The sequence below is a fragment of the Ursus maritimus genome, unplaced genomic scaffold, assembly GCF_017311325.1.
Source record: "Ursus maritimus isolate PB19 unplaced genomic scaffold, ASM1731132v1 scaffold_22, whole genome shotgun sequence".
Lineage (NCBI taxonomy): Eukaryota > Metazoa > Chordata > Mammalia > Carnivora > Ursidae > Ursus > Ursus maritimus.
In genome coordinates this window covers 1,323,609-1,338,724 of record NW_024424675.1, presented here as the reverse complement: position 1 = coordinate 1,338,724, position 15,116 = coordinate 1,323,609, and the positions used below count along the sequence as shown (strand labels likewise).

General features: G+C 47.0%; 1 protein-coding gene across 2 annotated transcripts; it reads right to left on the bottom strand.

Moving 5' to 3' along the window:
* Positions 1 to 9,592: 9,592 nt before the first annotated feature.
* Positions 9,593 to 13,816, bottom strand: CST3 (cystatin C). 2 transcript variants are annotated; one of them, XM_008707108.2, is made up of 3 exons: positions 13,474 to 13,812; positions 10,697 to 10,810; positions 9,593 to 9,939 (listed from the first exon to the last, which is right to left on the bottom strand). In XM_008707108.2, the coding sequence occupies exons 1-3, from the start codon at positions 13,723 to 13,725 to the stop codon at positions 9,856 to 9,858; spliced, it is 450 nt and encodes a 149-aa protein (XP_008705330.2). In that variant the 5' UTR covers positions 13,726 to 13,812; the 3' UTR covers positions 9,593 to 9,855. The 2 variants fall into 2 exon arrangements, with proteins under 2 accessions (XP_008705330.2, XP_040493821.1); XM_040637887.1 differs by lacking the exon at positions 9,593 to 9,939 and adding an exon at positions 11,789 to 11,882 and having other exon boundaries at positions 10,698 to 10,810; positions 13,474 to 13,816.
* Between the last annotated feature and the right edge of the window lie 1,300 nt (positions 13,817 to 15,116).

Genomic DNA, 15,116 nt, shown 5'->3' with positions numbered 1-15,116 from the left:
TCCACTGCTCAAGCCTGTTGCCTAAAAGCAGCCTCTATAGTTCCTTCGTTTCACTCTTATTATTTCTACAAAGTTTTGATTAGAATTCTTGATCCTTATAGTTCTTAATTCCTAATGAAAGCAAAGATGTAAGCAATTGTGGACTGTCCATTACACCAGCATTTATAAATACACTTCATGATTTCTGAAAGTGTATTTTTACTCATAGTAAATTTGTTGGTGCGACATCAGACAAGTTTACTGAAAGACCCAAATATCTTTACTTCCTTTTGTAGTAAAAAGCCAAAAGTAGATAAACTTGTGTTTAATATTTAAATTTTTAGGATTTTATCTGACTTGGAAGATATCTAGATATTTGATGAATATCCACCATTTTACTTCACTTAGTATAACTTTAAGGTTTCAAGTTACCAAAAATATTTTATAAACTATTTTTAAGAAGACATATCATATACATAGTTGAAAAATTCATTTTTAAACGTATATCTTACTTATATCTAATTTACCTGTTCTAAAATCATGCATAGCTTTTTTTTTTATTAAAAAAAAATTCATGAGACACTAAACAGTTAGCCATCATCTTAAACTATCTTTCTTGCTAACAAATTTTGTTAGCAGATATAACATGAGCTTACTTGACTTCTGGAAATCTAGGTAGAGCAAAAGTTATATGTCCAAATTATATTTAATGCTGGTGATGTGGTTTTGGAATATAGGTGAGGTTCAGAAGGGTGGAGTCCGGAACCGAGGACCAAGAAAGAATTCTTAAAATGTCTTTGGTGCAAAATGGTAGTTTATTAAAGCACAGGGACAGGACCCTTGGGCAGAAAGAGCTGCTGCCCTGGGGTTGTGAGGGGTGGCTGATTAATACTGTGGGGTTGGGGGAGGTTTAGGGGAAAGGGAGGTTTCAAAAGGATTTTCATATGTTAAAGATTCACAGGATACCAGAGGCCTTGCCATTGTCAAGTTTTTTTTCCCCTCTAACAAGGCATGAACATAAAGGTAGTTGGGAACTTCCTGGAAGAACATTTCACTCTGCCTGCTTCAAGTATCTGTCAGTGGGCTGCAGGTTATAAGGACATTTAATTATACCTACATTTCCTTCTGGAAGCTAGGTTATTGATAGAAATGCTTTCTTCTTGTAAATTGCTAAGACATTTGTAAACTGAGGGAGACTCAGGTCCTGCAGGATTGTGATCTCCATAAGTTAACTGTTTTTTTTTTTCCTCCAGCCAGGAGTGCCTGAGGAATGTCACATACATTCCATGGGGGGGGGGTGCGGTTGTGGGGTGTCAGCTTTTGTTTTGTCCTCAGCTTGCCTTCTGCTCCCTCATCACTGGTAACTCTGAAGACATAGCTGTTTTAATTAAACAAACAAACTTAAACTAACTTTTATGTACTGAAGATTATCCTAGATCACATGAACTTGAAAAACATTTGTGTTAGTTTCTGTATTTCTGAGAGTATATTTCTATATAGAGAGTATACTTAATTTATAGAGCACTTACTTTCCTATAAGCCAATTAAATACTGCTCTTTACAAATTAAATTTGACAATACCATCTGGAGGTACAAAAGACCCCACACACCTATAACATGCATACGTAAACATATAGACAGATACAGAGCTCTTATGGCTTTTGTTTTAAAATTTTAGCCATGGAACAGGTACCACAGTGCAAATCTCACTAGTTTATGCAAGTACAGTTGGATCCAAGCTATGTTTCTGGCAGGAATAATTTAAGGCTACCTGCTCAGACAGCTTAAGATTTCAGTTAATATTTGTGCCAAAGATTTAAGAATATATTTGCCTATACTAGCCTTTATATTCCCTCTGATAAGACTTACCTACCTGAAGTTAGCATTTCAAAAATGTAGAACATTCCTAGAGGAGAATGGGTAGAAAATTTCCATCTCCAAGGCACAGGAAAATAATGCAAGTTCCTGGGAGAGGATTTCTGTTTCCTAAGTCCAGGTATTTTACAATGTCTATAAGCCTTTTGAGATGAATAGGGGAGCTTTGTGATTGTTAAAAGGATAGGTGGGCTTTGAATTGCTTAGGTGAATGGGCCCTTTCTGTTCTTGTAAAAACTCAATTTGTAAAATAAGATAATTGTTTTAATTCCTCAAAGAATTGGTTTGCATCCTGAATGCTATCAAGCAGCTGAGCCAGTCACCCACTGTATTATCTTCAATTTGCTTTTCAAAAATGGGAATCAAAAAATTCCTTGAGCCATTTGTCTTTGGAATCCTTATCTTTCCCTCTGGGTACCTAGTTTCATTTAGCTTAGGGAAGAGGGCTGAAAAGAAATTTTCTATCAGCCTGCCAATATTAGCTTCCAATCTGGCCAACTTCTGACCACATAACTACTTCAAAAAAATCCTTTCAAGTATCTTGCCAGGTTTTACCTGGGACAAACAGTAAATATTCCTGGCAGTATTGAACAACCCCATGGTTATAAGAGATGTCCCCCAACAGGTGCAAAAAAGATACCACCCTCCCAAGATTTAGAGCCCAAGTATAGCCAAAAGAGGAAAGATTTACATAATTTCCCTGAGAGTTGGCAACAGTTGGTAGGAACCTAGCTGCAAATGGAGAACAGCCCACATTTCTGTCTGGCCATATTTGGGGGGCCTCCAACCTGATGGTGCACAAGCCAAATTCTCAGGACACAAAACAAACAAGAAGGTAATAGCTGTTCCTAAGAAAGAAAATGATTAATAACCAATGGACACCCATAAACCATATCCACAGGAGTCTGAACTTGGAAATGAAAGAACATGAAATTTTGCCTTCCTCTTTTGACTAGATACTAGAAGCAGACATCCAGGAGAGTTGACTCTGGTAGGAATTCTTACCCTTGGCTGGCTTCTGCCAGTTTTCCCAGAAGGCCATCTGTAGGCTCTGGAACAAGTAGGTTTAAAGTAGGGAGTGTAGCCCTGCTATCTATCAGAATTTGCCAAGGTTTTCCCTTAATTTTAACATTAGTTCCCCTTTGGCCATTTAAGGAAATAACTCGAAAGGCTTCACTGGAGAATCTCTTACTAGAGTCCCATCAACCCTGGGAGTGGCCATCTGGAGGGCCCTCCTTTGAAGATAGTTTTACAGTTGATTGAAAATGAGACACTGATTTCTTGGCCAAAGCTTTGATGATGGACCCCTAGGAGGGTGCAACAGGGGAGACCCAGTTTTTTGTTTTTGTTTTTAGGTTTCTGGCCTTTGAGTTGTTGCAGCTGGAAAACCCAACCTGACAGGCTCAAAGAAGGGGGACGACTGTTTCACATAACTGATGTCTAGAGGAAGGGCTGACATCTCTCACTGCTAGAGGTGGGGACTCATGTTTGCTATCTCTTGACTCAGTTCTGATGCCCCCTGTAATTTGCCTTCATTTTCAAACAGCTGCTCTGGGCCTCCTGTCTTCTCATCTTCATGCCCAGCAAAAAAGAGAGAGCCTGCTATTCAAATAGTTGAAAGAAAATTCCACCATGAAGTCTCATGATCCACAGGTGGCCAGACTTGGGTCACATGCCATCTTTAAGGCAGTCACTAAGGCCTGGGGGAGACTGGCTGCTCAGACTGCTTTAGCCAAGATCACATTCTCCAAGTCATGGTCCAAAGGGTAGCGTCAGCTTCCCTGGAAACTGGTGGAGGGAGAGGGAAGGAGGATGCATCACCACCTGGATGGCCTTCTCATTATTATAAGAAGGCCAGGCTGCCATTGGTTTGTGAGTCAGCACTAAACTCAGGGACTGTTTGATGATGTTGCCTTCACATGGACTGTGTGACCAGTGAGGAATGCACATAGCCTGTGGGGTAAACAGTCCTCAGCACCATGTATCAGCTAACAGCCATTCAGGAAGGGTGGACATTTTTCTTAGTCTATTCCTCAGGGGCCTGGATTTGGGTAAAAGAAAAATAAGTATCGTTCTTCATGATTACAAGTACCTCACCAAAATGTTGGATCCTGTTCACCAGGAAGCCCTATATTTTCTGAACGCTTTCATGGCTATGGGAAAACCTAGAAAGGGTCGAACTGTTCTACCCTACAGAGGTAGGGTTTCAACCTGCTGAGGGATCTGGAGGGAAGGGACGGGTGGACAAGTAGAAAATACTAAGGGAAAGAGGAACCAGTGAGACAAATAAGGTCAGTGACTCTGTGGGGTGAAGGGCAAATGACAACCAGCTCTGGAAGTGAGGCCAAGGGCATTGCCAAATCAGGGATGCCAGTGCTGGAGTAGAAGAAACCTGCCAAGCTGCCTGAAATCTGCACAAAATTTACTGACCTAACATATGCTTTGGGTGAAGGGCATTTTCATTTAGTTTTGTTTGGTTGTGTATTTATTTATTTATTTATTTATTTATTTATTTATTTATTTATTTTACTGGGAATCAAGGAGGGGGCTGGGCTGTACATATGGGGAGATACTTGGCGTCAAAAGCATGCTTAGATGCAGGTGTGACTCAGAGAGAACCCTCTACCTGCTGCCATTTGCAGGTGTTCTAGAAGCAACTGTACTTTGCCAGGAAATCAAATTGGGTTATATAGCTCAGTGATTCCTTGGGTAATATCACAAAATCCCAGCGCCCCGGCCCCAGCCTGTATCAATTAAGTCAGAATTTCTGAGTGTCGCCAGGCACCAGTATTTTTTAAAGCTTCCCAGGTGATTGCATGTGCAGTCACACCTGAGACTATGTATGCACCTTATCTGGTCTCACGGTGCTGGACACCCTGGCTGACATCCAAATGACCCCTGAGTGTATCTGACCCTGGGCTAAATAAACTTCAGGTACTGTGATCCTGAGGGGACCCACTGGGAGCCCCAGTGCCAAGGGTGAGAGAGCAGGTATAAGGTGGTTTGAAAAATCTACTAATTATTTTGGTTCTCAGGTGAGGCAATGCTGCTCAGTTTTACGTGTATTTGTTAGCACAATAGAGCATAATGAAAAGGAAAGGGTAATTTTACTATTGTCTCCCAGTGCCTGTCCCTCTGGCTTGGGTCTACAGGATTGGGAAAGAGTTGGCCTTTGACTGCATCTTCTTCTTCTTTTTTTTTTTTTTTTAATGATTTTTTATTATATTATGTTAGTCACCATACAGTACATCCCCAGTTTCCGATGTAAGGCTCGATGATTCATTAGTTGTGTATAACACCCAGTGCACCATGCAATACGTGCCCTCCTTACTACCCATCACTGGTCTATCCCATTCCCCCACCCCCTCCCCTCTGAGGCCCTCAGTTTGTTTCTCATAGTCCATAGTCTCTCATGCTTCATTCCCCCTTCTGATCACCCCCCCTTTCTTTATCCCTTTCTTCCCCTACCGATCATCCTAGTTCTTATGTTCCATAGATGAGAGAAATCATATGATAGTTTTGACTGCATCTTCTAAAGGGTCACGTTGTCCAAGTTCACTCCTGTCCTTCTGCATCTGGTAGCAGTGATGGACCATAAAAACCCAGACCTCTAAGGATCTATAAATCAAGAGCCACCAAGATACAATTACTTTATACTACTGGAGGACATAATAAAAACATAAATACACTGTAAAATATATGACATTCTAAAATGAAAAGCTCAAATATTAAATGTTGTCTTTTTTCCCCCTAATAGGAATATACAGTCAATATAGTCCTAGCGAAACACAGTAATTCTACTTTTGAGCTGGAAAAAATAATTTCATCAAGGAGAATAAATACAACATGTTCAGAAATAAAATTTAGAAAAGATTCCAAGAATGGTCCTTACCTAAGAGATATTAAAACATTATATTTTAAATGGAGTAGTTAGCACAGAAAAATAAACCCAGCTGGATTTAAGACAGAAATATAGACACTGACAAGATGTTATAGGAATTCACTATACAAATGATGGACTTTTGAAGCAGTTCTTGGAAATCTTACAGGGGGAAAAAAAAAGCTAATAATGTCATTTGAAAAATGAAGTTAAACTCTTATAACAAATAAAATTTAAAGTTATTCATATTCTGACTAGAATAAAAATATGTATTTATGTGACAAACTGAACTGTTCAAGTGCTTTACAGATATGAACACATTAATTTCCATAACCCCATGAGGAAGGGACTCCTACTTTCCACTTGCTGATAACAAACGAGGCTCAGAGAGAGTAAGGCGCTCGTGCAGGTCACACAGCTAGTGGCACTCTTCTCACCCAGGGCATATGGCTCCCGGTGCCTGGGATTCACCCCATTTAACATGTGTGTACACACACACACACACACACACGCAGCTGCATGTACACACGCGCACACATTGGTGTTTCCCAGACACTACTGCTGCATGACAACAAACCCTAACACTGGGAGGTGTGGCACAACAACCATTTTCTCTTGCTCATGGCTTTGCGGACCCAGGATTTGGGAAGGAAACAGGTGAGCAGTTCTTGCTTGGGCTCTCCTCTCACAGGGGCTCTCCTGTGATTGCAGTCAGATGACAGGCAGGGTTGCAGTCACCTTGAGAGCTCAGCTGGGCTGGATGTCCTTGATGGCCCATTCACTTGGCCAGCAGCTCAGCTGGGGCATGCAAGCAGGTACCTGCAGGGGCATTTCCAACACGAAGGTATGGAGAGTCAGGCTCCTTACAGGATGCTGGTGTCCCACAGGACAAGTGTCCAGGAATGCTGGCCGAAGCTCCAGGATCTTCTCTGACCCTGCCTTGGAGGTCACAAGGTCACTTCCTCTGCCCTCTTCACTTGAGGCCTGCACAAAGTCACCTAGAGTGGTGGTTCACAATCCCCTTGGGAGCTTCCCTGGTGTTATCCAAGACTGCCCGGGCAGGGAGATGCTGAGAAAGAAGCAGGTCCCTCCAGGTTGATAGATGGCAGTTTTCATAAGCAAAGGGAACTCACATAAGAGGCTTTTCTTAGGTGGCAGCAAGTTGAATGGACTCCTTACTCATCTGCCAAATCTTAAAAGTTTATAAAAGGGGCCATAACTGGGGTCAGTCACATACACCATCCAGATGGTCTCAGCACCACATCGCTATCTCCAGGCTATGTCTTTGGAGCAGTCTCAGGGAGCAGAAAAGGCCAGCAGAATCCACATTCCCAGGGCAGGGGAGGGGGTTGAGGAGCCTCCAAGTGCACAGGTCCAGCTCACAGGTTAATCCTGGCACACCTTTTCGATGATGTTCCCCAACACAGAGTCAATATGCAGCTTACAGGCCCTACCTCTCAATGCAAGGAGTGTCAAAGATTATGGGGGCCATGTTTAAAGTGCCACAATACGTAATCTGATCAATGAAAAAATATCAAAAACCTAGTGAGTGTTTACTCAGAGCCAAGCACTATGCTAAAGCTACTTACGTAATTTTACATAAATGATGCTTGTATTTAAGATAAATGAACATAAAAATAAAATCACGCGGATAAAAGTTGCAGGGGCTCTGATTCCACTCCTGGACACAATGGTCTCCATGACGTCAGGTCACAGGGCCTTCTTGGTCACACCACTTCACCCAGAGCCTCAGTGTTATGGCATCCATAGGCCCACCATTACCTTGGGGCACCCAGGGAGGCCAGCCTGAACCCCTATGGTGTGGGCTGTGGGACACAAGGCCTAGTGGTGGCAGAAGGTGTGGAGAGCTTCAAATGAGCCAAGCTGTATGTACAGCTCTCAGCCCCTACTTCCACAAGGAAAAGAGAATTGGAAGTGTGTCCACAAAGGGATAGCTTTACAGGAAATCAGCATTTTGTTGTGGGGCCTGCACGCGGGTTGTTTGTGTAAACCCAAGATTTTTCACGAAGGTAGGAAAGACCCTGCAGGGAGGACTTAGCCCCAGGATAACACTCCTGTGTACTGTCTGCTCTGCCAGCCCCCTCCAGCACATCCCCAAGTCTGTGTACCGCTGCAGGGACAAGGCCCAGGCTCATACTCCACCTCTCAAGGCCTGTGGGTGGTGATTTGCCTCTGACCCCAACCCCTTTCACTAAGTATGGTGTCCATCAGGAAGAGACTGTCAAGTAACCACTGTTTATTTGGGGTCTTAAAGATTGTCATTGAGGAGACACAGAGGCCACTGAAATCCAAAGTGTGCCCCAAACTTGGAGCTGCGAGTTAGGTTTATGGAGGCAAAACCCACAAGGTTTCATAACTTGTTTTGAAAGAATGATTGGTGCTGGCAGAGTTCACACTTACTGTCTCATACATGATTGGCTATTTGGCAAACAGGTGTTACAGTAACTCTATTTAGGTCCAAGTAGAAGGCTGTGTTCCGGGTGGTCTAGTTGCAACTGACAAATGTTCAGAGAATTGAAATAGAAGACAGTGGAGCAGAGGCCCTACTTCCTCCGTGTCCTATGGACTCTACTTTGAATGACTCTCTTAGCAATTGTGCATCTTCTTTCATAATGGTGAACATGAGATGAGACAAGGCACACAATCTCATTGGGGCCCAGCTAGTCACCTGGAGGAGGCATGCAAGATGGGTCCCCAGCTCACCCCTTCCCAGCATTGGGCTGGGTTCCACCTTTGCCGGACGCAGCACTGTTCCTGGAGTGCTGGGACTTGGGGCCATCTGGGGGCGTTCCCTTTGTCATTTCACCTGCTGTGTTCAGGGCAGCAAGTCGTAAGACTTCATCCATGCTGCTCTGCATGTGGCACATGGCCCCAGCACTACTAGCCCCGCGAGAGGGCCACCCCTCTGCAGTGAATGGCTAATATAAGGGCAGCACAGGGGGCAGAGTGTGTGTTTAGTTCTCTATTGTTTAGGACTGGATCTTTCCTATTGGGGTTCTGAGGTATCCACTCATCTACAGAATGATGGTGAACTAAGGGTGACATTCCTTTTTAATTCCAAAGTCTTCTGAATAAGAAGCAAGCCCACTCTATGTCAATCCTGTTTATGGTTTCAACTCTATATCCCTTACGTGGAGCTCTACACAAGGACTGATTTTAAATGGGACCCCAGAAAACAGGCAGGGTACAAACCCGTAAAACCCTTTAGAAACCACTTCTTGGAAACCAATCTGAAGGTGTTATTTTCAGTCCTATTTCACTTCTGATTCTGATTGGATTGACCTTGATTCCAATGGGTATTTCTCTACTAGTTACATATACACCCATATACTCTGTCACCTGCAGGTGCCTGCACTCTTTTGTGGAAAGAAGTAAACATAAATCATTATTTATTTTAGTCTCTGAAGAACTTGACCAGGGAGAATCAGCCCAGGAGTGTGATCTCAGCACACATGGCTGAAATCTGACTTGGCAGAGCCCTGCTTAGGGTGGCTCTGGGCTATGGGTTCCATCTGACCCCTCCCTCCTGTCCAGTCTGCTCACCATCTGACTTCTTTTCAAACATAGCAGTAAAGTCTTTAGGATCAGCAGCCTAGGTCCCCTTCTCTCCCCTGTGTGACTACCAGGAGCCACCACAGCTGGAGGCCTGGGTTCCCAGCCTGCTCCTAACTCAACCATCCCAAAAGTGGCAGCATGCCCCCCTGACTTCCCCTCCAGGAAGCTGTCAGCTCTCTGCTCCTTGCCTGCCCTCTAAAGCCAGTGGGACTAGGAGCTCTTAAAGGCAGTGCCCAAACCCTTCTGTATATATTCCCAAGACAATAAATAACTCAAGAGGTAGCTGATGTTACTTTTTATTGATTAAGAGAGGGCAGAACACATGTACTACATACTGGTGCACTTGTAAAGCAATGAACAGAAAGGAGTTACAGTCACTTAGCTGTTCAAAACAAGCCCCAGAACCTTTCCCTATTTGTCTCTTGGGAATAGCACGCTGAGGGGGCACCACTTGGGCAAAGCCAACCTTCTATAGCTTAGGAGCTCTACAAAGGGGTGGGGGTGGGAGAAAGGGGGTAGAGTGGCCCAGCCTGTCACAGGGTCCTCTATGCGTCCTGGCAGCTGGACTTCACCAAGGAGGTCTCGCCCAGCCAGGGGACAGTGTGTATCTGGAAAGAGCAGAGCGTTTTCTGCGAAAGGGAAGAGAGAGGGATAGTTAGGGTTACAGTGAAAAAGGAACGTGCCCAGCCTCAAGATGTCAGAAGTACGGGTGAGGAAGGTGGTGGTGGGACTCTCAGCCCCCACCCTGCTGAAGCCCAGTACACTAAGCAGGGGTTGGCAGTGACCTCTCGTCACCCCACCCACCCCTTATGTCCAAGACATGGAATCCTGTCCCCTAACTCCAAGCAGCAGGAGTCCACAAGCTCATCCCCACTGCACATCCCTTTAAGGAGAAGCCTGTGCAAGATCACAGAGCCACTGAGGGACAGGGTGCTGTCCCCAAGTCCCCTGCACTTCCACTGGGCCAGCACTAAGACAGGTGCAGTGGGAAGGATCAAGGGGCTGGGATCAGAGTTTGAGAAACACCCAAAGACACAGGGAATGTGCCCCCCACCCAGAGGCCTCCCCGATGAGAGAGACTAGTATTTGGTGAGCAGGGTAGGACCAGAGGATTTTGGCTGCTTACAGGCCTCTAATTCCCTCTAATCTGTTCAGGTGACTGAGGCTGGGATTAAGGGGTCATCTCTCTCACCAGCAAACACCACACAGCTGCTCCTTATCCCACAGGCAACAACTCACACAGCACACGGTGCCCCAATTCACCAGCTAAAACCCGCTTATAAACTCAAACTAGTCAAGTGCACACCCATACGTCTTTACCCCACATGCACTCTGACACATGCACACCCCCACCCCTTACACATCATGCATCCCACAGGCACATACCCGCATCAGGTGTGGCTGGTCATGAAAGGGACAGCTGTCCAAGTTGGGCTGGGACTTGGTACATGTGGTTCGTCCAATCTCCACCTCCAAGAAGTAGTTCATCCCAGCCACGACCTGCACATGTCAAGAACAGGATTTGTTTACAACACCGGCCAAGTTCACACACACAGGTACCTTCCTGCTATTGGGCCCTCATACCAGCATTCACTCTGCCAGAGGAGGTACCCCAGAAAACCAAAGCCACCTCCTGAGGGCTGGTCCAGCAGCTGTGCCCAGACCCTCCTGACTCGTTCACAGAGAGGCTCCGGAAGGTCTCAGGCAGCCTGGCAGGAGGAGAAGCAGGAAGACAGAAGATGGAAGCCACGGACCAAAATCCTGTTAACTGGGTTTAGGAAGGAAGGTGCACTCTGGGGAGCCAGCATGGTGTTGGCTAATAAACTTCTCCAGTGCCAGGAGCCAGGGCAGGGTCTGAGGACACAGCGAGGGCTCTGTGCTGCAGCAAACAGAGTGGGTCTGGTTCAGGAAGACAGTCACGCGATGGGTACACTTGAGCTAAATTCCAATTAATAGGGTCAACCCCCTAATCTTCACATTTCTGCAGTATAATAAAGGTTTATTTATTCCCTCACTTCACAGTGGGAAATGAGAGGCTTCTGTCTTGCTCATGCACATACACACACACGCACACACACACACTTTAAGCCAATAAAACACTGCCCCTGGAATGATTTTTTTTTTTTTAAGATGATTTATTTATTTGAAAGAGCGAGTGAGCACACAAGCAGGGGGAGCTGCAGGTAGAAGGAGAGGGCTGGGGGGAAGCAGGCTCCCCTCCATGCAGGGAGCTGGATGTGGGGCTCGAGCTCAGGACCCTGGGATCATGACCTGAGCCAAAGGCAGACGTTTAACTGACTGAGCCACCCAGGCATCATTAAGTGTAATTTTTGATAGGAGTATTTCTGAAGTGTGTCACACATCTGTCTTTTACATTTGAGATTACAGGATAGAAGCATACCTTGTCCTCACACAGGGCATCCTTAGAACTTGGAGAAACTGGGGATGAGGACCCTGGGACCAGGCTCTACATCTTACCTGGTGGAACCACAAGCAGCTCCCATGATGCCTCTGCTGTCACTTTCCCAACGAGCTGTGATGTCAAGCCAGTGTCACACTGGAGAGGAGCAGGCTGGGGGAAACCCAGTGAGCAGGGAGCATATATGTGTGTCCACAGGACACAGTGCCAGCCACTGCTGCAGGGGGAGAAATGGTCTCTTCTGGGCCCACCTTCTGAAGTTTCACGAGAAGACGGATGAGCCCTAAATGCTGGCATGCATTATAGGTTTTTGTTGCTGTGAAGCTGTTCTGCTCTCCCACTGGCTCCAGGTCAGCTGGCCTAAATCCTAGCTACCCTTAGAGGACAAGCACAAAGCCCAGTGGCCTTTCCTGACACTCCCTCCAAGCTCCCTTCTGGACTCTGGTGATTATGCTCCTTATCTGACCAGAACTCCAGGACAGGCGGCCTTTCCACCAGCATGTCTGGACAGGTTTGAATTCATATGCTAGTCCCTCTGCTCTGAGATGCAGTGAATACCACAGGCCAGCACATCGACCCATTCTGTGTTTGCCCCATTCTGCGTGTGCCGACAGCCTCTGGGTGTTCAGAGAGCAGCCAGGGCCCCACCTCAGGGAGGATGTTTGGTGTGGGCCCCAAACTCCATTGCAGGATGAGAGTATTGAGGCTGGGATAGTTCAGTGGCACCTTTTGAGAGGAGACGTGGAGGAGAATGGACCTTTTTTGCATGACCCCAATCATCTCGAGGAAACATGGGGAAACCCCAAACTGTGCCCCAGTGTGCACCAGGACTGGCTGGATCCTTCAGAAATGTCAAGTTCATAGATGGAGGGGCTTCTCCAGAGTAAAGGAGGCTGCAGGACAGTGGCTGCAGCACATGGCTTTGCAGTCCTGGGCTATAAAGGACAGCAGTGGGTCAATCAGTGATATCTGAATAAGGTCTGTAGATTAGATAACTCTCAGTGTTGGTTCTGATTTCCAAAGTGTTATTGTGGGTATATCACAAAACACCCTTGTTTCTAGGAAATACACACTGAGGTGTTAACTCTCAAAAGACTCAGAAAAACAAATGCATATATCCCCAAACACACACGTATGTGCCCAGTGGAAAGAAAAATGGCAAAACTTTAACATTTAAGGAATCTAGGTGTGGAATCTATAAGGATTTATGCACTATTTTTGCTACTGCTCTGTAAGTCTGAAATTAAAAGTTACAAAAGTGCTTTAAAAAATCATTTAATGGCAGAGCCAGGAGGGCAGTCAGGTGTGGGGTCTGTTTTTCCCTCGTCCGTGGTCATTTAGTTGACAGCTCACACTGAGCCTCCGTGTCCGGTGAGGCTGGGGCACGGAGGTAAGGGAACTGGATGGGGCCCTGACCTCCACACCGCAGCCTCTGGCCAGGCTAGCATTTGAAAATACAAATGAAGACCCTGGGGGTGACCCAGTGTGCCGTCTGGGTCCCAGGTACTCCGGGTGACGGTCACGCGTAGGGCAGGCTGTGGACGACCAGAGAGACCAGGGAAACCACTAGCACAGAAGGGAGCGTCTGCAGTCCCCACCCAACCTCTAGGGGCTCGAGACTCATCCCTCCAAGATGCTGGGCTGACCGGTAGGGGCCGGGCTGGCGACGTCAGGCTGCTACGCCCAGAGCTCAAGGCTGCCCCGCCCCCATAGCCCGGCTGTGACACAACCCGGGAGGACGCACCTGCTTGCGGGCGCGCACCACTCGTATTGCGCGGCTGTGGTACGCGTCGTTGCTCGCCTTGTTGTACTCGCTGAGGGCGAAGTTGAGCGCCTGCTGCACACCCTCCTCGTTGACATCGGCGTCCAACGCACCGCCCACCAACGAAGACTTGGCATTTCTCCTGCTTGTTCCGGGACTCACGGCCACGGCCAGGGCCAGGGTCAGGGCCAGGGCGGCCAGCAGGAGCAGCGGGGTGCGTAGGGGCCCGGCCATGATGTGCTCAGAGGTCGGAGAAACACCAACAAGAGTATTCCTGCGACTGCGAGCAGCATCCAGCGGGAGCCGTCGCGCTTTTATTCCCACAGCCCCGCCCTCGGGCCGCCCAGCCCACCCCGGCTCCGCCTCTTCCGCCCCTGCCTGCCCCACCCGGAATCGGTGGGAGCTCCCCGCGGGAGTCCTGCCCTTCCTCCCGGGTCCTCCCTCCATTCTGCGTACTCCCCCAACGCAGCTCCTCCCTCCCAGTCCCAGCCCTCTATCCTGAGTCGGGGCCCCCATCCCCTCAATGGCCCTATTTCCCCAGGTCAGGCCCTTTTCTCCTCCCCCAAGCTCCGCCCCTCTTCTCATGAGTCTCTGCTCCAACTAGGTCCCGCCCCTCCGCAGAGTGCTGTCCTTTACCCTCCCCGGATACGCCCCCCCTCGGGTTTCTCCGCTCCACCAAAGTCCACCCGGCACATGCCCTGACCTTTCACGGAATCTGGCACCTCCTCGCCAGTCCTGCTCAGGCGCTGGTGGAGGGTTCCCAAGTCTAGCTCACTGTGGTCTTGCAGAAGCTGTCACTCCTCCCAGGGCCCGCAGTGCTTGTAACCCCCAACCCTGCCTCCTGTGAAAGGGAAAATAGCGCTCTGGGCTTCCTGGAGGTTGAGCATGGGGTCTAAGTCCAGGAATCCCCAGAGCAGGGCGTCGGTTTCAGAAGCTAAGGAAAACTCTGTTCTGGGGGCTTCTTTTGCAAAACATAAATGAATTAACCTTTATCTGGGAAAAGGTCATCGGGTTCTCTTTTCCAAAAGTCTTTTATTTATTCAAGGAACAAACCTTTCAGGGACTTCTCCCTGGCCATCAAGTCTCTGGCTGTACATGAAGCATTGGCTAGTGAGCCTTGGACTTGTCACAGGGCAACTGCCCAGTAGAGATGAAATGTGAACGATGTGTGACTTTGCATTTTCTAGTACATTAAAAGTAAAAAGACATAGGCGAGAGAGTAAGTTGAACATTTTTTGTTTAACCCAGTATATCCAAAATATTATTTCAACATACACAAGCAATTGTTTAATGAGATATTTTTACATCTTTTGTATGTGTGCTAAATACTTGGAATCCTTTTTCAAACACCCCATGCCCAAGTGTTGCTGGTGGCTGTGATGTTTCACAGCCCAGGTTTAGGGTGTGTGTGGAGGGTGGGGAGCAGTGATCAGTAATTACCATCAGGGAGTGATAGGTCCTCTGTTGGAAGTGAAATAGAGGGGTTTGGCAGAGAAAGGTGCTTCTGAACATGGTCAGGGAGACCTCCTGGAGAAGAGAGGCATTTCAGCCAAAACCTACAGGACAAGAGGTCTGCTGAGACCAGGGAGAGACACTGAGAAGACATGGTAGCTGGGTACTGCTGG

What these genes read in the sequence shown, in the direction of transcription:
- CST3 (XM_008707108.2), bottom strand. Translation starts at nt 13,725, where the DNA reads ATGGCCGGGCCCCTACGCACCCCGCTGCTCCTGCTGGCCGCCCTGGCC. An exon ending in TGGTGCGCGCCCGCAAGCAG is followed by an intron (nt 10,811 to 13,473) that starts GTGCGTCCTCCC and finishes TGACATGTGCAG; the next exon opens with GTCGTGGCTGGGATGAACTA. An exon ending in ACCAGCCACACCTGATGCGG is followed by an intron (nt 9,940 to 10,696) that starts GTATGTGCCTGT and finishes TCCCTTTCGCAG; the next exon opens with AAAACGCTCTGCTCTTTCCA.